General features: G+C 45.1%; 1 protein-coding gene and 1 long non-coding RNA gene across 2 annotated transcripts; one reads left to right on the top strand and one right to left on the bottom strand.

Moving 5' to 3' along the window:
• Window positions 1–6,256: 6,256 nt before the first annotated feature.
• Window positions 6,257–13,910, bottom strand: SF3B6 (splicing factor 3b subunit 6). Its single transcript, XM_074947509.1, has 4 exons — window positions 13,753–13,910; window positions 11,956–12,074; window positions 8,395–8,533; window positions 6,257–7,519 (listed from the first exon to the last, which is right to left on the bottom strand). The coding sequence occupies exons 1-4, from the start codon at window positions 13,780–13,782 to the stop codon at window positions 7,430–7,432; spliced, it is 378 nt and encodes a 125-aa protein (XP_074803610.1). The 5' UTR covers window positions 13,783–13,910; the 3' UTR covers window positions 6,257–7,429.
• On the top strand, window positions 13,893–19,440 carry LOC141984444 (uncharacterized). Its single transcript, XR_012638735.1, has 3 exons — window positions 13,893–13,957; window positions 16,512–16,613; window positions 19,415–19,440. It is a non-coding gene; the product is annotated as an uncharacterized LOC141984444 (long non-coding RNA).
• The last annotated feature ends 283 nt before the right edge of the window (window positions 19,441–19,723 follow it).

Below are 19,723 nucleotides of genomic sequence, written 5' to 3'. Positions count from 1 at the left end.
CGGCCAGGGAAGCTCTGTGCACTGCCCTCGTACCTGCAGGTGCCGCCCCCGCAGCTCCCATTGGTTGCGGTTCCCAGCCAATGGGAGCTGTGGAGCTGGCACTAGGGACGGGGGCAGCACACAGAGCCTCCTTGGCCACCCATGTGCCTTGGGGCTGCAAGGACCCGGCAGCCGCTTCCGGGAGCCACACGGAGCTAAGGTAGGCAGGGAGCCTGCCTTAGCCCTGCTGCGCCACTGACCAGACTTTTAACAGCCTGGTCGGTGGTGCCGACCAGAGCCGCCAGGGTCCCTTTGCGACAGTCGGAAACCGGACATCTGGCACCATAATGTCAGCATGCTGTCTCTTTAAGTTCAGACAGCAGCAGGAAGGAACCAGTCCTGAGGCAGGGAGAGGGAGACACCCCCACACACACATCAGCCCCCCCTTCCCTTCCTGGCGCTGCACAGCACAGCAGTCCCGCACCTCCCACAGCAGCCTGCCTTTCCGCTGTGTTCCTAGCGCCAGAGAGAGCAGGATTCCACATTAATGATTTGCCCTTTGCTGTCAGAGCGGAGTGGCATGCTCAGCTGTCAGAATTTTCCATAGCTTTGAAAGTGGAGGGGCACATGCCCGTGTAGCTGTATGCAGGCAGCAGAGGTCAAAACACTGAGCAGAGCAGTCACAACAGGCATTGTGGGATACTGGGGGACGCCCGTTATGGTGACATAACGAATGGCAGTTTCTACGCTGCCGCTTTGTCACTTTAACTTTTCCCCAAAAAGCTTTATGGCTCTCGTCCGGGTGGTTTTGTTTTGTCGGCAAAACAGGAGAGTTTTGCCAACAGAAGTAACATTGTAGTGTGTACACATCCACTATTTTGTCGGCAAAAGCTGCTTTTGCCAACAAAACTGGGTAGTGTAGGCAAGGGCTAAGACACCTTGTCTCTGATTTTCAGAGGTGAAGAAGACCCGTGTCCATAATTAATAGCCAGCAGGTAGCAATGGGTTACCTGATGCCATACTTCTAAGGATAATGGTATAATAGTTTAGCACCTCTAGGCTTGGCACTTCATAACCCTGGCACCTCTGCGCTGCCGGCCAGCAGCTGCCTCTCTCCAGACATCCAACCAGTGCTTCATTTGTGCCAGGGCTACAAATTTAGCACTGAGTCTAGTGAAAGACAGTTAAGCAGAAAAGTATTCCTGAAACAAAAAGAATAAGAAAAATCCTGGGGAGTAAGATCCACTTGTTCCTGGTCTTCAGGAACAGGTGGATCTTCAGCAACAAGTAGTACCCCGCAGAGAAGCCTGGACACTGATCAGACTAAACCAGCTGGAAAGAAGCAAAACGAACCTAACTTGACCTCAACAGCCAAGACCAGAGAGGAGCATGAGGGGACAAAGGATCCTATTGACAATATAGGCTCCTTGCAGAAGGTGAGACGGCACTGTATATGTTTGTGACATCACTGAGCACATTGAAAGTGCTCAGAAATCTTGATGACAGCCACCATTGACTTCTAAGCTGGGAGAGAACGTAACTCAGTATAAACTTCCTTTGGTGTATGCAATGTTGTTGTAGCCGTGTCGTCCCAGCATATTAGAGAGACACGGTGGGTGAGGTAATATCTTCTATTGGACCAGCTTCTACTAGTGAGAGAGAGAGAAGCTTTTGAGCTTACACAGAGCTCTAATTCAGGTCTGGGAAACTTACTCAGCCCTGGTCTACACTACAATTACTTCGGTAGAACTACGTTGCTCAGGAGTGTGAATAATCCACAACCCTGCGCGATGTTATACTGACTTAAGCACTAGCATAGCCAGCACTACGTCAGTGGGGAGCTTCTCCCGCCAACATAGCAACTGTCTCTCACGGAGGTAGATTAACTAAGCCGATGGGAGAGCTCTTCATTATAGTGCTACAGTGGCTGATGCAGTGTTAAGTGTAGACCTGCCCTCAGTGTGTCACTGCTAAATACAAGGTGGAACAGTAAATACGTATTTCCAGGGACCATGCAAGGTGAAGTAGCCCATTAACACCCCTTCAGTCACAGGGAGGAAAGGAAGGGAATGTGGGGGGGGAGGTGGGAAAGGCAGCTGGATGGGGGTGATATTAGTGTCTCTAGAAATCATGGACTAAATAGCGACCCTGGATTTATGGTTTATTACAACCATCTATAACCCACTAACACTCTCCTCTCTGACTATAGGAGTGTTAATGAGCCACTTCATCTTGAAATGTGGTGGTGGTACCTGTTAGCCCTGTTATTAGAGCACTCACTTGTGGTGTTTGAGACCCAGGTTCAAACCCCATCCCACACCTGCTGGGGAGAAAGGATTTGAACTGGGTGTCTGCCAGGAGAGTGCTCTAACCACTGAGCTATGGGGTATTCTGATGTGGGGATTCTCTCTGTCTCTCCTGCAGAAGCTGGTCCACTGTGGATAAATACTTCCCTAGTCATTGGGCCAGAGAGCAAATGCGAGAATGTCTATGGCCTGGTGGTTAGAACATTCATGGGGGAGTGCCAGTCTAGTCTAGCCCAGCCCCCTGCTCCAAGGCTGTTTTTGTTTGTTAGGATTACTTTACCTGATGCCATACTTCTAAGGAAGCCTGGATACTGGTATAATAGTTTAGTCAGTGCTTAATTTGTGCCAGGGCTGAGCCCTGGCACCTCTATGACTATTTCATTACTTTGGAACAGCTTTGACAGGAGAAAGCGAGAGAGCCTCCCCCCACCCCCTCAGAATACACCATGGCCAGGGGTTAGGGCACCTATCCTAAGAGGTAGAAGACCCCATTCAAATCCATTTTTCCCATCAGGCAGAGAGGGGAAATACAATCTGGGTCTCCCAGCTGCTGGACTAAACAGTATAAAAGAGGCTCCTCCTCCTTCTCCCTGGGCATTTTTTGCAAGAGCAGCATAGGCCCACCAGAGTAGAAAACATTTCCAATGCCCCTTCCCCCCTCACTCTCCCCCAGCCACCCTACATACGTATGGCTGAGCCAAAAAACACTCAACTTAGTGGCACAGCAGTGCCCCCTGGAAGTTGGAGCCCAGGCAACCACCCTGCATGCCCACCACTCAGCCACCTTACTCCAGGAGAGGGTTCCCAACTATCGACCACCAGCAGAGGTAGGTGCCTCCCTCTGGCCCAGTTTTAGGTGCTTATCTCCATAAGGGGGCAGGGCTTAGCCCCCCCCAGCATCTCCCATTGCTAGAAAGGAAGCTGCCTAAACTAGCCAATCTACCTCTTGTGGATCCCATTCTTGGGTGCGTAGCACTCTCCTGTCATTGTATAGGGAGCTAGGCACCTAACTCAGGCTTTGTGGATCCCATTGTTGTTCCAGTGATTTTCCAGGTGTCACAATGCCTAAGCCCTTCTGTGAATCCATGACCTAGCACCTTCCAGCTTTTGCTAGGATTTTTATCTGTTAAAACTGTGCCTGTCAGGCTTTATGACCTGAATATATTCTCTCAACCTCACCAGGCAGCTCCTCAAACCTGCACTTCCTACTGACATCAATAAGAGCGGAGGCGGTTCAGCACCTTCCACTATCAAGTCTTCAAAGAACTTCCTTAGATTGCTCATTACGGCTGGTTGAGGAAGCTCTCTCACGCGCCACCCTTTCTCCCTTTAGTGGAAGCACACTTCTTTTTCCATAACAAATTTGATTAAAAAAATATCTGAAGGTAAGACTAGCTATACTTTGGAATACTTAGGGAAATTAAGTCTTTAACAAAATGTAATCCAGCATTCTAATCTTTGCCTGGTGGCTCTTTATTCAACTGCAAAATGTGTTAATTTATTTAATTGTGTCATTTTTCAACACAGCACATAATTATTACCACTATATAATGGATTGGAAAGACATACCACAGTTGCCTGTGTAATCAGATATGCTCTTATATTACTTATTTCTAATCACTTTATAGATGGAAAAACAACCTTGCAGGCATAATTTCATGTCCTACTTCCTGAAAATTAAGCAGAAAGGAAATGCACAGATAAAACAACCGTAGACTGCAAGGCTGGTAACATCTGACTTGAGTTACCCCCTCTGCTATTCCTATAACTGAACTCATTTCCCTGTCCTTTGATATTACATTTCAAACAAAATCTTGAGCAGACCTCATCAAAATAATGCTCCGGGCATTTGATTTCCATTCCCTCTGTCTTGCAAGTACAAATGATTTCATTTTTACATGTACAGGGACATTGAAAAACCCTGAACAGGCACTAGAAGAAGTAGTATGAAATGGAATATTTAATGAAAGGCAGCAACAAAGCTTTCATAGAAATCAAAAAGCTGCTGGTCTTAAAGTTCACTGAAAGAATTTTTATTCATCTTATTACCCTATAGAATTGCTGTAAATTTCTTCACCACCACCAAGCTTTCATCAAAATCAGACTCTGCAATGCAAGCAAAAGAATTCTTATTGACAGAGGAAATGTGATATTTGCATACTATTCAAAATAAAAAAACTGAAAGATGAAGTGGATCTAAATGCCAATACTTCACTAAATTAGTAAGGGCACAATCCAGCACGGTGCTGGGTGCCTTCAGCACCTTACAGCCAAAAAGGCTGGGGACACTCGGCACCTTATCTAGGTCCTCGTGCAATTTTCCTCGAAGCTTGAGGATAGCTAAAGGTGATACATTTGGCTCTACTATCAATCCAATTTCACCCTAAATTACTCCATCTGAAATTTTGCCCAGCAACAGCATAGGATTTCCATGGAAAGTTTAAGGTAAATCAGCCAAGATATTGAGGTTGGGGGAAGAAGAGAAACTCACTTCTGAAACATCTTCTAAAAATCACAAGAGGAGTTGGCCTAAGAACCCAATTTATTTTAATCTGTTGGGCTTGATGAAGACTGCTGGCCTTTGAGTGGATTTAGGACAGAATTAGTTAACACTGAACACATTAAGTGTGCAGAGCTTTGGTGCATGTGGCTGTGATGGGGAGGAAAGAGCAGGAAGCCACAGGGTAGGAAAGACAATAGCCGGCCAACAACAATAAAAATGTATTTGCATACATTGTCACAGCTGATTAGGCTAGTAGCCACCTGTGACTAGTGTGACCACTGAGATCATGCAAACATACCCATCTTTGCTTTTATTTTGTCTCCAACCTTCCCTCCTTTTTTATTTATTCAGCTGGGGTATCTAGTCATAATCCTAGACTGAATTATCTGGGGCAGGGAATGCATCCATTTATTAATTTGTGTCATATCTAGCACAGGGGACCCTTTATTGGAGCCTACAGGTACCACAGTCGTAAATAAATGGCCTAATTTTGAATGGGGAGAGGGCCAGAGAGGTAGGTGTGTGTGTGTGGGGGGGGGGGGTGTCTAACTATAAGGAAGAGATCTTTCTGCCAACACATCTATTTAACATGTTCCTCACCCTGCTTTAGCTAGAGACAGAGCCACAAAGAAATTCTAGTCTGAGGCCCCGGAAGGAGGAGCAGAGGAGCTGTGTCAGACTCTCCTATAGACCAAGGAATTAGAAATAGGAGACAGTCTTTCAACTCTACACGGGTGGCTCAAATTCTGGCAAGGTATGACAGAAATTACTATCTGATCGCTGCTCCAATGGCCTATGTGCAATTCATCTGGTAGTTAAGTTATCACATCAAAGTATCATAACTGGCACCCTTTGCGGTAATCAAAGCAGAAGCAAAGACTGAATGGGCCTGGCAAAAAACCTACTCTATGGAAGGCTGTTCTGTGACTCAGCAGGTCAACGTTGGAGACGAGTTCTGTCAATCTAGCTCCTTACTTGAGCACTGAAGTAGGTGTATTTATGTGTGTGTATATACATAACATACACAATTACACACAGATGTCAACATTTAAGGTCGTATGGGAGGTAGGCATACAGATACCATCATGATGGGCGCTATGTAAGATCTTACCCAAATCTTAATCATTAGTCTTAATTTTTAAATCTTTTAATTTAACATTTGAAAGAGAAAAGACGTTATCGGTAAATTAACATGGCATATAGCAAGGCTTGCAAAACTTGTACACAAGCAACTTTTGGGTACACAAATGTTAGTTTTATTCCCTCATCAATCAAGCTAAGAGCAAGTAAGCAAATTCTGAGCACTGGCTAGTAAATTTTAAGTTTAAATACTCATTTATGGGGATTCACCATCTTAAAGAATCTTTGTCTATTTTACATTAACATTCACATTTGGCAAAACAAGTCTTTAAGCGTATCAGCATCTATAAGCCGAAACAGTCTCAAGTTGTTTATTAACACTCTTCCCCCCCCCCTCCCCCCCGCAGACCAGACTGAGTGTAACATTAATCTAAATAATTACAAGAGAAATGAAAAGCTCTCATTACAAGTACTTATAATTGAAATGGTCAACAATATCTCCTAAATTGATTTGTCTTGGGTCTAAGCTGGTTGCTGAAATAGCTAATGCAAATGAGGAAAATTTTGCCTCTGAACTCATGAGTGCTTCTCCCACTTATTTCAATGCAAGCCACAAAGGTGTAACAGAGGCAGAATTTGACCCTTGGGTCTTCACTCAACTAAGCCTGGAGTAACCCTGCAGTCATTCACTGTCACGGCAATATTGCTGTTTCAATATAGCACATCAGCTTTCCACCCCCCAACCTCCTTTTAGCCAGTCACTGGCAACAAGATGACTTCTTAGAAAACCATCTATGAGACAGTTGGATATATTTAGGGGCAATTCACGTTTATGACCATGTAATCCAGACCTCCATTTACTGCCACCAGTCTCAGGGAAGAGCTACACAGGACAGAGAAATTTTTGTTTAATATAAGAAGCAGCCTTATAACAAACAAGTTCCCTGTAATAAAAAGGATAGGTTGATTCAAACATTCCCATAGGGAGAAAAATAGTAACTTAGATACAATAGCACAAATGTTTGGTAAGTGTCAAAACATACTAGACCCTTTTCTATACAAAAATTGTGGGTTTTTCCCCCATTTATGCCTGTGTCTGATTTTTATACATATATGGGATGAAATTCACTCCTATGTAGAGAGTCCACACAAGGCCACTTACCCTAAATAATGGAAGCTAAGTGGGGCACAGAGTCTAGTGCAAGCCATCTAGGGTGAGGAATTTCATCAGGACTGAATCAAAAACTTGGTCATAATACTGGAAACAGACACTACGGTTATGCAGCAATGACGTGGTCTCCTTGATATCCAGGAGAAAGCATGTTCATTTGGTCTAAATTACTTAAATTTTAGTAATTCCATCAAATCCAAAAGTGAACTACATTTATTTAGTAAATTCCAAACTTAAAATATCAAAGCTTCAAAATGAATAGTCTATGCATGAGGCATAGCAGTAAAAGGGTCAAATGAAAATAATCAAACTTGATTAACAGTCCTTTTGAGGTTCAGTCTGAAAACAGTGTGGCAAGAGTTAAAATAATCGTTCCAAAAGAGCTCATCTTTATTTCGGTGGATCTGTGTTTATTCCATATTTCTCCTTGAGAAGTTTCAGCTGCTCTTCTTTCTTCTTTGTGTCCATCTTTTGGAATGCCTGTAACAAAATCAACAAACTACATTAGAGAAGAATATTCTTTACAATTTATCATCTCTTACTGAGTTTTTAATAAGGCAGGGGTTCTCAAACTGGGGGTCGGGACCCCTCAGGGGGTGGCGAGGTTATTACATGGGGGGGTCGTGCGCTGTCAGCCTCCACCCCAAAGCCCGCTTTGCATCCAGCATTTATAATGTGTTAAATATATAAAAAAGTTTTTAATTTATAAGGGGGAGTCATGCTCAGAGGCTTGCTATTTGAAAGGGGTCACCAGTACAAAAGTTTGAGAACTACCGTAATAAGGCACATTAGTTACACTTATTAGGAGATAATACTACAATTAACACAAGTTACCATGTAATTACCATAGTCTTCAATTAAGATATGGAAAAATATCATGATTTTAGGGTAAGTGAAAGTAATTCTTGTCACTACACTGTACAGCATAATTCTTCAATACTGGACAGTGCCCCCAAGAAAATGTGGCCTAGAAATCTATATGCTTGTCATTGGGCAGAGAACCAATGTCAAGAGCTCAGAGATCATTTCTTCTAACCAAGATCTTGTCTCCTTTGGCAGGGACCCCAAAAACTAAGCCTGTGGGAAGCAATGCTGCAATCTGCTCTTTACAGCCCACCTTGCTTCCCCCAGTTCAGTCCAATAAGAGTGTTCTTTGCACAAAAAAGAATCAAAGAAGTTAAAATAAAACCCTGTTAGCTCATATAGACCATCCCTCTCCAAGTTCAGCATTGTTCTCTAGAATATTTAAATCAATAGCTGCAATAAATCCAAATAATTTTCATTTTAGACTAGAATGAAAAATTAATAACTATTAAATATGTGGTATGCTATTTTAGAAAAACAAGTGTACTTGCCCTGTTTGCATTGTAGTACAAGACAACAAGGTATCTGTTGCACACATTGAATCCTGACAGATGATCACAAGCATTCTTGGCATCAAAGATGTCTTCATAAACGACATAAGCTGTTCCTCTAGTCTCTGGAGTGTTTCCACTGCAACATAAGATCAGTTTTAATATTAAAACAATATGAATATAAAATAATTCCACTAACAATTAGCAGTGACAGCACAGATTATGGTAACTAATACAACTTTAATAAAACCCAAGATTTCTAATGACTTTTTCTAGACTTTGGTATGGAAAGCCAGGGATGTATTGCAATCTTCATTTATTCTTATTTCTGGCTCTAATTTTGTAAAGTGTGACAGCAGTAACTAGTATGCATAGTATTATATTCCAAGGTCAATTCACCTCCTCTCTAAAAATGATTATGAAAGTGCTTGCTATGCATTATGGCTGTGTCATTCCTGGGAAGCCTGAAAACTGTTACATCAATAAATTGCTTAAGAGCTCAATCTTGTATGTCAAATAAAACGCTTAAAGCTGAAGTATTGTTTGTTATACCACTTCAAGATACCAAGAACCCAGATGGACTGCTATTTCGGCATATCACACACACAGACAGAGTATGTCTACGCTGCAATTAAAAACCCACAGCTAGCCCGTGTTAGCTGACTCAGGCTAGGGGACTGTTTAATTGTGGTGTAGATGTTCTAGCCTGATCCCAAACGTCTACACCACAATTAAACAGCCTCTTACCCTGAGCCTGAATTATCTGACACAGGGCAGCCACAGGTTTCTAATTGCAGCATAAACATACCCAAAGAAATCTACATTGGAACAATAGGTTTCAGAGTAGCAGCCGTGTTAGTCTGTATTCGCAAAAAGAAAAGGAGGACTTGTGGCACCTTAGAGACTAACCAATTTATTTGAGCATAAGCTTTCGTGAGCTACAGCTACAGCTCTCGAAAGCTTATGCTCAAATAAATTGGTTAGTCTCTAAGGTGCCACAAGTCCTCCTTTTCTTATTGGAACAATAGTGCGTCAACCACAAAAACTGTGCTGACAGTAGATACCAGAGCTTAATGTTCCCTCTCGGTCATCTTATTTGTATTGAATTTAAACAAAACCAGGTCTCAATACACAAACAATGAATCAATTAGTGCTTTGCAGACATTTCTTCCCAGATGAAATCCTTCACTTATAAGTGAGCATAAATAAAGGAAAAACCTTCATGTTTTAATCTCAAAAGAATATTCAGTATCCTAATAACTAGCAGCTAGACCAGTTTATGTTGTGATATGTTGGACCTGATAAATTAAGCAAGGTCTGGGACACTTAGTATTTAAGTGTTCATTGGAGATCTTACATCCATCAGCACAGGAATTTGTGTTGCTGACCAGACACAGGATACTCTTCCCTGATTGAATGATAATGAAGTTTACTCATAACTATATTCACTCTAGCTTTCCTTTGTCCGATGTAATCTCACAGTTCCTACTTATACCCTTTTCGGTTATCTTAAATAACAATTCTCCTTGTCTACAAGTTAGCAGGATAGGAAATTTTGCTTGTCTAGCCATGCTACTCATTTAATTTTTCTACTCATTCAACTCAGTCCATTTTTGTTAATCTTTCCTAAATTTCTTTTAATATGTCAAGTTTTCTGGTATTGAGATAGCTAGAACTGTCTGCTGTTGTCTAGGTATATCAACTCTATTTTCAGCATGTAGTAGGAGGCCTGCCATTTATGCAATCTGACTGTTGAGAACATTATGCCTAGCTAATTTGCTGTCCAGTATTCAATGTATCTGTCTAAGTCCTGTTAACATAAGAATGGCCATAGTGGGTCAGACCAATAATCCATCTAGCCCAGTATCCTGTCTTCCAATTGTGGCTGGTGCCAGATGCTTAAGAGGGAGAGAACAGAACAGGGCAATTTATCAAGTGATACGTCCCTTGTCATCCAGTCCCAGCTTCTAACAGTCAGAGGTTTAGGCACAGCCAGAGCATGGGGTTGCATCCCTGACCACCTTGGCTAACAGCCATTGATGGACCTATCCTCCATGAACTTATCTAGTTCTTTTTTGAACTCTGTTATATTTTGGCCTTCATAGCATCCCATGGCAATGATTTCCACAGGTTGACTGTGTGTTGTGTGAAGAAGTACTTCCTTATATTTGTTTTAAACCTGCTGTCTATTAATTTCATTGGGTGGCCCCTGGCTCATGTGTTATGTGAACAGGTAAATTAACACTTCCTTATTCACTTTCTCCACATGATTCATGATTTTATGGACCTCTATCATATCCCCCCCTTAGTCATTTCTTTTCTAACCTGAACATTTCCAATCTTTTTAATTTCCCCTCATATAGAAGCTGTTCCAGATCCCTAATCATTTTGGTTGGTGTTCTCTGCAGCTTTTCCAATTCTAATATTTTTTTTTTTTTGAGATTGGGCGACCTGCATGCAGCATTCAAGGTCTAGGTGTATAATGGATTTATATAGTGGATTATGATATTTACTGTCTTATCTATCGTATTTCTAATGGTTCTTAACATTGTTAGCTTTTTTTGACTACTGCTGTCACACTGAGTGGATGTTTTTAGAGAACTATCCACGATGACTCCAAGATCTCTTTCTTGAATGGTAACTGCTAATTCAGACCCCATCATTTTGTACATATAGTTGGTATGGTTTTCCCCAATATGTATTACTTTGCATTTATCAACACTGAATTTCATCTGCCATTTTGTTGCCTGGTCACCCAGTTCTGTGAGTTCCCTTTGTAACTCTTTGCAGTCAGTTTATATTATTTAGTCTCCATTGGAATTATCATTCCCAATTCAGTACAGTTTACACTGCATCAATGCATTTCACATCTATTCTCTTCTTCAAGTGATTAGCCTGTCTTATCTTATGGAGAGAACAGACTACAATATTTATATCTCCTCCAGTTTGACTTCAAAGGCAGCTCTATGATTCACTTAAAGAGAACATTAAAGTTCCACAAAGCCAAGACTGTTAGATCAACAGTATTCACTGTAATATTGTAAATTCCCACTAGGTAGAAGGGTCTGTTTTCTCCAAAATAACTCTTTAAATATTTTTAAAGTGAAAACTAGCCATGAACTTTGTGCACATTGACCTCTGTCTTTGATACACTTAAACTATGAAACAAATTTGTTCAAAAGCCACTAGGAAAAATGGCAGATCATATTCAGTGAATGTTTTTACTACATGTTTTTACTGAGTACTAACAAAAATGAAATGCACTATATATGAGTTCTTCACTAGATTGCTGGTTTGTCTAGTAGAGAGAAATAGAGTCATATGGTTTATTTCACCTCCCACTGCACAATCCAATATCATTTTCCCCTACCTTTCAACTTTTATCTGCTATGAGTACACTTGCCAGAGGGTCTAGTATGCTTACAGCAAAAGTCAAAACAGAGGAGTTTGGCATCATATTTCTGCAGAAAATGTCCTGCTGCTCACACTGATGGATATTTAGAACACTTCCTACAATTGTACCCAATACTTACTGCTACGTTTTATAACTAAAAGACTTACACTCTGATTTGCCGAATAGGTCCATATTTGCCAAAAATATCATACATTTCCTCAGCTGTAATTTTGTATGGTAAGTTTCTGATATATAAAATCCGATTGACTTCAGGAGGCAGCCGAATCTAAAATAGAGACCAGTTACATTTAGAATGCTCACTTCCAGAATTAACGCATCAAATGTAAATATCTCCCAGTTACCATACACCTTCGGTCTCACAGACCCTTTTGTGATCACACAACATCCATTAACAACTGCAGCACTTGCTTGCATGGAAAAACATTAGGAAAGAATTTGAGGTATCTGTAGCTCTATTGTAATGAAATTTAGTGGCTGGAAACCAGGAGAGTAGTACCTGGTGACCAGCCATCTCTTTGTGGACCACAGACTAGTTTGAGACCCTATGGTCTCTAAGTAAATGAACAGAGTCTAAGGTCAGAAGGGACCACTAGGATCATCTAATCTGACCTCCCGCAAAACACAGGTCACAGAACTTCCCCAAGTAATTCCTGTTTGAACTACAGAATATCTTTTAGGAAAACATCCAGTCTTGATCTGAAAACTGCTAGTGATGGAGAAGCCACCACAATCTTTGGTAAACTGTTCCAGTGTTGGAACCCTCTCTGTTAAAAATGTATGCCTTTTTTTCAAGTCTGAGGGCAGGTCTACACTACCACTTATGTTTATATAATTGATGTTGCTTGGGGGTGTGAAAAAGTCACCCTCTCCCTACACCCCCGAGTGACGCAAGTGACATAAACCTAAACACTGGTGTGGACAGCACTTTGTCAGTGGGAAACACTCTCCTGTGGACATAGCTACTGGCTCTTGCAGAGGTGGACTAATTATGCAGATGGAAAATCTCTCTACTGTTGACATGCAGCGTGTCTGGTAAAGATGCTCTATCGGTGCAGCTGTGCCAATGGATCACTTCTAATGTAGACTAGCCCTGAATTTGGCTAGCTTAAGAACCAGTGGTTGGAAAGTTGATTTCCCTTTGCTTGTAACACTGAAGAGCCTATTATCAAATATTTGTTCCTCTTATGGGTGTTTACACTCCGTGGCTCAAGTCACTCCTTAACCTTGTCTTTGTTATGCTTAACTAGTTGGGCTCCTTGAGGTGATCACTATACAGGATATTTTTCAACCCTTTGATCACTTGCACTGATCTTCCCATATGCACATAATTTCCAGTCTTGACGCTCTGCCTTGGGGCTTTTGATGAGCCACTTAAAGTCTCTGCCAATGCATCAGAGCAATAATGCCTCTCAGCTAGGTAATTATTTGGCTCTCTCAGTGGAGTGTCCCATGACACAATACAGGGGTAACGGGATGAGATACTGCGGTCTGTGACAAGCAGGTCGGACTAGATCACCTAAGGGTCCCCTCTGCCCTCAAACCCCAGGACACGGATGTGAAGTGCGTTGGCGGCACTGGACCAGAGGCTGCGAAGCGCTACACGGGGGAGCCACAGACCTGGTGCACGCAGCTGCCCCACAACGCGCCTCGGGGATCTCGGCCGGGGCCTGACCCTGGGGGCCTGCTCGGAGCGCGGAACAAGCCGACCCCCAGCCAGGCTCAGCCGGGACGCCCCGCACCCGACCCCCACCGCCGCGTGAGCCCGTGGTCCCTGGGGCTGGCGATCTGGGCGCCAGACAAGCCAGCGAGACGCTTCCCCGCGCGGAGAGCGCGCCTCAGGCCGGGCGCGGGGAGGGGGGCAGGCGGGGCCGGCCGGAGCCGCCCGGGGCTGGGGGCAGCCGCGTTTCCCGCTCGGCGGCGACGGCGACGACGGCAGTACTCACGTTGGCTCGCTTGGCCGCTTGCATCGCCATGGTGCCGGGCGGGTTGGGGTCCTTGGCCTCGCAGAGAAACAACGGGAGCGCCTCCGCCTCGCTCCTCCTCACTCCGACGGGCAGGCCCGGATGCTATCCCAGCCTGCAGCGCGGGCGTGCGGGTGCGCCGGAAGTGACGCATCTCAACCAGACGAGGACGAAAGAAGCCGGTCAGGTTAGCGGCGGGGGGAAAATGACAGTGAGGGTCATGTGACTTTGGCCGCCAGTGTGCCAGGCGCGGTCGTTCATTTGCCTCTTACGGGTGCCGCTCCCCGCAGTCCCTCTCGGCTGGTGGTGCCGTTAGAGCCTCTGGCCCCTCCCCCACTCCTCTATCCCCCACTGTTGCCCCTCCCCACTCGACCTCCCCCGGCCTCTACCCGCTCCCCCCCCATGGCCCCTCCCTCACCCTTCCCCCCCTCCGGCTCCTCCCCCCACCACACCTGACCCACCTGTGCCCTTCCCCTCTCTCTCCACACTACCCCTCCCCCCGCCCCGTCTCCCCACCTCACCCGCCTGCCACCAGCCTCCCTCCTCGCTTCCCCTCTGCTCCTGCCTGTTGTGTTTGAATGGAATAAGACACGGTGTAAATAACTGCCCCAGCTGAAGCTTTCTGTAAGTAGGACGATCTATCAGGTCTTACCACAGCACTGTACAGCTCAGCGCAAGGAACCGTACCCACCGGTCTGAGGCTGGAGAAGTGAGGCAGCTTACTTCAGTTCACGTCTAGCTAGCTGCCCAATATTCACCTCTTTCTATACCGCGTTAGAAGCTTTGTCCTGGCTGGTGTTGTTGACCTCAGGGATGCCAAGCTCTTGTTTTGTACATAACTTCCCCCCTCCAAGGGCTTTCCTCCTTGGTGCTGCTGTTGCCATTACTCCCCACAACTTTAGAGCTGGGCTAAAAATTGCAGCATAGATATTTGGGCTCGGGCCTGGGCTCTAAGACCTACTCCCTTGTGAGGTTTCAGAGCCATGACTCCAGCCCAAACCCGAATGTCTACACTGCAATTTTTAGCCCTGCAGCCTGAACTCGGTGAGCTGAAAACAGCTGACCTGGGCCAGCCATAGCCAGACCATGGGTCTTTTACTGCAGTGTAGATGTAGCCTAGTTGAAACACAACAGCAACTTCACAGGAGAAGAATGCAGACTTTTCCTAAATCATTATCATGAATACCAGTGCAATTGTTGGGTTACCCAAACATTCTCACCATTGGTGAACTCCAGTGAGGGCTGCGGGAAGCGGCATGGGCCCAGGGATGTGCTGGCCACCGTTTCCCGCAGCCCCCATTGCCCGGGGACGGTGAACTGCGGCCAGTGGGAGCTGCGATCCGCTGAAGCTGCGGACGCTGCAGGTAAACAAACCATCCCGTCCCGCCAGCGGCTTTCCCTGGTGGCCCATGTGCCAAAGGTTGCTGATCCCTGTTGTAGGGTGCTCTTTGTGAATGTGCCCCTCATGCCTGCATGGAAGTTCATTGACTTCAAAGAACTCCATGTGAGTGAAGAAATCCACCAGCATGGAGCTGATGGCAGGATCAGGGGATCAGTGCTCAAGCTGCCAAGGTACATTGGCTTGTAAAATAATTGACAAAGGCAAAGAGCGAAACATAATTTTAAACATCTCAGTAGAGGGAGCAAGAATAATTTATTTAATATGTATAAAGTTTTATCTAACCTCAGATTTGTGATTCAGCCTTTTAGCTGCCAATGTAAAGATACAGTAAAACAACAGCAGGTTGATTTGAGACAGAAAATTATTATAGGTTTAAAAACCTCTTGATTCATTCTCCTTAGCAGGGGGATTCCTCTGTGCCTTACTTGCTCTAGGAATCTCATGATTTCTCCTCTAACTGTTGCAGTCCTGTGGGTGCTAAGTGACTTTCTCTCCTCATATGTGCTGTTTCTTGATTCCTCTGCTTTGGCTGTATCTGTCAAGATGTGAAGCGTGCATAAACTGGTACAGAGTCAGCCTGCCTGGCAGCTTTAAGTCAGAAAAGATTCTCCATTGGTGCAATGGGAAGGGCAACAAGAGATGGGAAATCACAGAGGGGCTCATCTTCTGTATTATCTACTGAATGCTAACCGTGTGCCAAGCACTGTACAGAATATGGAGGAGAATGGATCACTGCCCCAAGGAGCCTACAATCTTAGGCCCTAATCCTGCAAACTCTTAAGCATCTGTATGACTTTACTCACACAGAGTTGTCCCATTGATTTAAAATACAAATGTTACCAATGAATGTCATTTTAACAGAACTACCCACAGGACTAACATTATGCAGATACTCAAGTGCTTGCAGGATTAGGGCCTAGGATGAGAAAACAATACACAGTTGAGACACACAGAACACCGGGAAATTGATTCACCACATGTCACTGCAGGGGTTAGTTTGTGATGATTGAACATTTCTCTAAATGATTAATTCTCAGCTACATTAATCAGGCACAGAAATTGCAAAGAAAGCCAACGCTGAAATAATGGGAGTCTTACAGAGATCCACCAGACACGTTCCCACAAGACAGTTTGCTCCTGCTTTGTGCATTTTCATCTTTATTGTGCATGTTAAAGTGAATGATGAAAATTAGCAAATCAATGCACATCATCAGTGTGAAATTTAAACAATAAACAAATAAAAATTAAAGATGTTATACTCATTCCTTAATCCCTCTACCTTTATTCATGATTTTTCAAAACACATTTTTACACGTGCTTTTTTCTCTTCATTCCCTAGGGAAAATGTTTGATTGTTGACCTGGCTTCTGGACTCTGAATTCTGCAAGATGGGTTTATTTAACAAATTGTTTTTAACTGTTGAGCTTGTTGAGAGTATAAGGTAGGAAACTGAATCACAAGTCCACCCAATTTAGGCTTAATCAATTTGCACCTTTATTTATAAATTTTCAAACAGAATTATTGTCACGTATAGTGTCAGAACATATATTTATGCCTGACGATAAATAGATAAGATCAGGGCCATAACTAGGGCGGGGCAAATGGGGCAGTCACCCAGGCAAAAAGCCATTGGGGTGGGAAAACGGGCTGGCGGGGAGGGGCATGCAGGGTCACGTGTTCCGCCCCACCCCCGCCATTTCTGCCTTCCATTTAGCACAGGGGTTTACAAACTATGGGGCATGCCCCCCACAATTTAAAAACTGTTGCCTCCTGCCAGGAGCTAGCGTATTGGAAGATGGCGGGAGCCGCCAGGTCTGCTCTTTATGGCTGGGCGCTCCCCAGGCAGGGCGGGTGGCACAGCCAGTGGTGGATTAGCCACTGGTCCAATGGGGCCTGTTCCCAGGGTCCCTGGCCAATTGGGGAGCCCTGGAAAAATGGGCGCCCCTGCGCCCTGACCCACTCCACCTGCACAGCGCTCCTTCCTGGGAGCGGGGTCGGGGCACACGGGCTTGCCCCGCTCTGTCCAGCCCCGCGCCCCAACCCTGCTCCCCCCGGCAGGAGCACCAAGCGGGCGGGTGGAGCAAGGTAAGCCCCCGTGTGCCAACCCCACTCCCCTCCCGGCAGGAGCTGGGGGGTGGGGCAGGAGGGACTGCAGGTGGAAGTCTTGCTGCTCTTTCCACACTTACTAACTCAGGATCATGGCTGTCTCCAACACCCGAACCTTGAGTTGCTGCACCTCACCGTGTGGAAGCTCCATGGCTGAACCTGATGGAGCTTTCTTGCTCAGATCAGGTTAGACATGCACTTGGTGAACACTCGAAGTGCTGCCGACAGGCCGAACGGGAGGACTGTGAACTGGTAGTGGGTGCTGTTCACCACAAACCTGAGGTACTTTCTGTGGGACAGAGTTATTGCTATGTGAAAGTACATGTACTTCAAGTCAAGGGTGGCATACCAGTCTCCTGGATCCAATGAAGGGATGATGGAGGCCAAAGAGACCGTGAGGAACTTGAGTTTCTTCACGAACTTGTTGAGTTTTCGCAGGTCTAGGATGGGCCTGAGCCCGCCTTTGGCTTTTGGTATTAGGAAATACTGGGAATAGAAGCCCTTGCCGTTCAGCTCTTGAGGAACCTCTTCCATTACCCCTAGCAATAGGAGCGAGTGCACTTCCTGTATGAGGAGTTGCTGGTAAGGGTCCCTGAAGAGGGACATGGAAAGGGGGATGGAAGGGCAGGAGGGCACAGAATTGGATGGAGTATCCCCTCTCTACCATGCAGAGCACCCAGTGGTCCGAAGTGATACGGAACCATGCACAGTAGAAAGGGGATAATCGAGACAAAAAGGTAAGGCAGGGTGGAACCAGTTCTTGCTCTGGTGCGCCTTTCTCAACCACATCTTCAAAAGGCCTGTTTCGGGCCTGAAGGTGCCTTGGATTGGCCAAAGCCATGGCCTGAGGCAGGTGTGGCCTCTTTCTACCACTTCAGTTCCTCCTCTGGGAACTGTCCTGTCGGTTCAGTTGTTGGTAGAACCATGGAGGAGGTTTCAGCCTGAAATGCTTCCACTGCATGGTGGGAGTGTGGAGGCCCAGCGATTTGAGGGTGGCTCTTGAGTCTTTAGACTATAACGCCTTTTAGGAAAACAGCATCACACCCTCAAAGGGGAGGTCCTGAATGGTCTGTTGGACCTTGTATGGCAGACCAGAAACTTGGAGCCAGGAGCCCCTTCTCATGGCCACCCTTGTAGCCATGAGTCTCGTGGCGGCATCAGCACCGTCCAGTGCAGCCTGGAGGGAAGCTCGGGAGATTAGCTTGCCCTCTTCAACCAAGGCCGAAAACTCGACACAGGAGCCTTGTGGGAGCAGCTCTGCAAATTTTTCCATGGCCTGCTGGTTCAAAATTCTGAGCTGCAATCCATCCGTAGAATAGGGCCCCAGGGACCGCCCGAGCAGCAGCCAGTGTGGCTGACCCCAAGGACCGCCTTAGCAGCAGTCCCAGAGGCAACCAGAGCAGCAGCAGGTCGGCGGCTCCCAGCAGTGGTCCCAGGGGTGACTGGAGCAACCGCTGCTTGGTGGCCCTGGCAGCTGGTGGCGCTGGCCCTGGGTCCCGCCCCCCACCTCCCCCCAGATTTAGTCAGGGATATTTATAGTACAAGTCATGGACAGGTCTATGACTTTTACTAAAAATACCCATGACTAAATGGTAGCCTTAAATATCAATAAAGCTCATGTTAGATGGATTAATAACTGACTGACAGATCTCAAAAAAGTAGAGAGACTCATCACTGAATGGGAGTTTCTGGTGGAGTTCTGCAGGGTTTGGTTCTAGGCCTGTTGCTATTCAACATTTTCATCAACAATCTGGAAATAGATAAAATCACAGCTGCTAAAATTTGTAAATGACAGAAAGATTGTCAGAATGGTAAATAAAGATGAGGATGGGGCAGTCATACAGACTAATCTGGGTTGCTTGGTAAACTGTGCCCAGTCAAACAACATGCATTTTAACTCAATCAAATGCAAACATACATCTAGGAACAAGGAGTGCAGGCCATACCTACAGAATGGGGGACTGTATTTTGGAAAGAAAGGACTCTGAAAAGCACTTGGGGGTTATAGTAGACAAGCAACTCAACATCTGCTCCCAGTGTAATGCTGTGGCAAAAAGAGCTAATGTAATTCTTATGGTAGTGGTGAGACTTATACTGGAATTCTGTATACAGTTCGGGTATGTATATTTTAAAAAGGATGCTGGAAAACTCTGACGGGGTGCAGAAAAGAGCCACAAAAATAATTTGAAGGCTGGAGAAAATGCTGTACAGTGAGAGACTTAAAGAGATCAATCTGTTTATCTCATCAGAAAGAAGATTGAGAGGCAACTTGATTACAGGTGAATGCTACTTTGTTGTGTGAGCTGTAGCTCATGAAAGCTTATGCTCAAATAAATTTGTTGGTCTTTAAGGTGCCACAAGTACTCCTTTTCTTTTTGTTACATGAGTAACTTAACTGGGAGAAAATACGGGTACTAAAAAGGTCTTGAATCTAGGGGAGGAAAG

This window comes from Natator depressus, chromosome 3 (genome assembly GCF_965152275.1).
Source record: "Natator depressus isolate rNatDep1 chromosome 3, rNatDep2.hap1, whole genome shotgun sequence".
Lineage (NCBI taxonomy): Eukaryota > Metazoa > Chordata > Testudines > Cheloniidae > Natator > Natator depressus.
This window is presented reverse-complemented; position numbering and strand designations above follow the sequence as displayed.

What these genes read in the sequence shown, in the direction of transcription:
- SF3B6 (XM_074947509.1), bottom strand. Translation starts at nt 13,782, where the DNA reads ATGGCGATGCAAGCGGCCAAGCGAGCCAAC. An exon ending in CCTATTCGGCAAATCAGAGT is followed by an intron (nt 8,534 to 11,955) that starts GTAAGTCTTTTA and finishes CTTATGTTGCAG; the next exon opens with TGGAAACACTCCAGAGACTA. An exon ending in TGTACTACAATGCAAACAGG is followed by an intron (nt 7,520 to 8,394) that starts GCAAGTACACTT and finishes ATTTTGTTACAG; the next exon opens with GCATTCCAAAAGATGGACAC.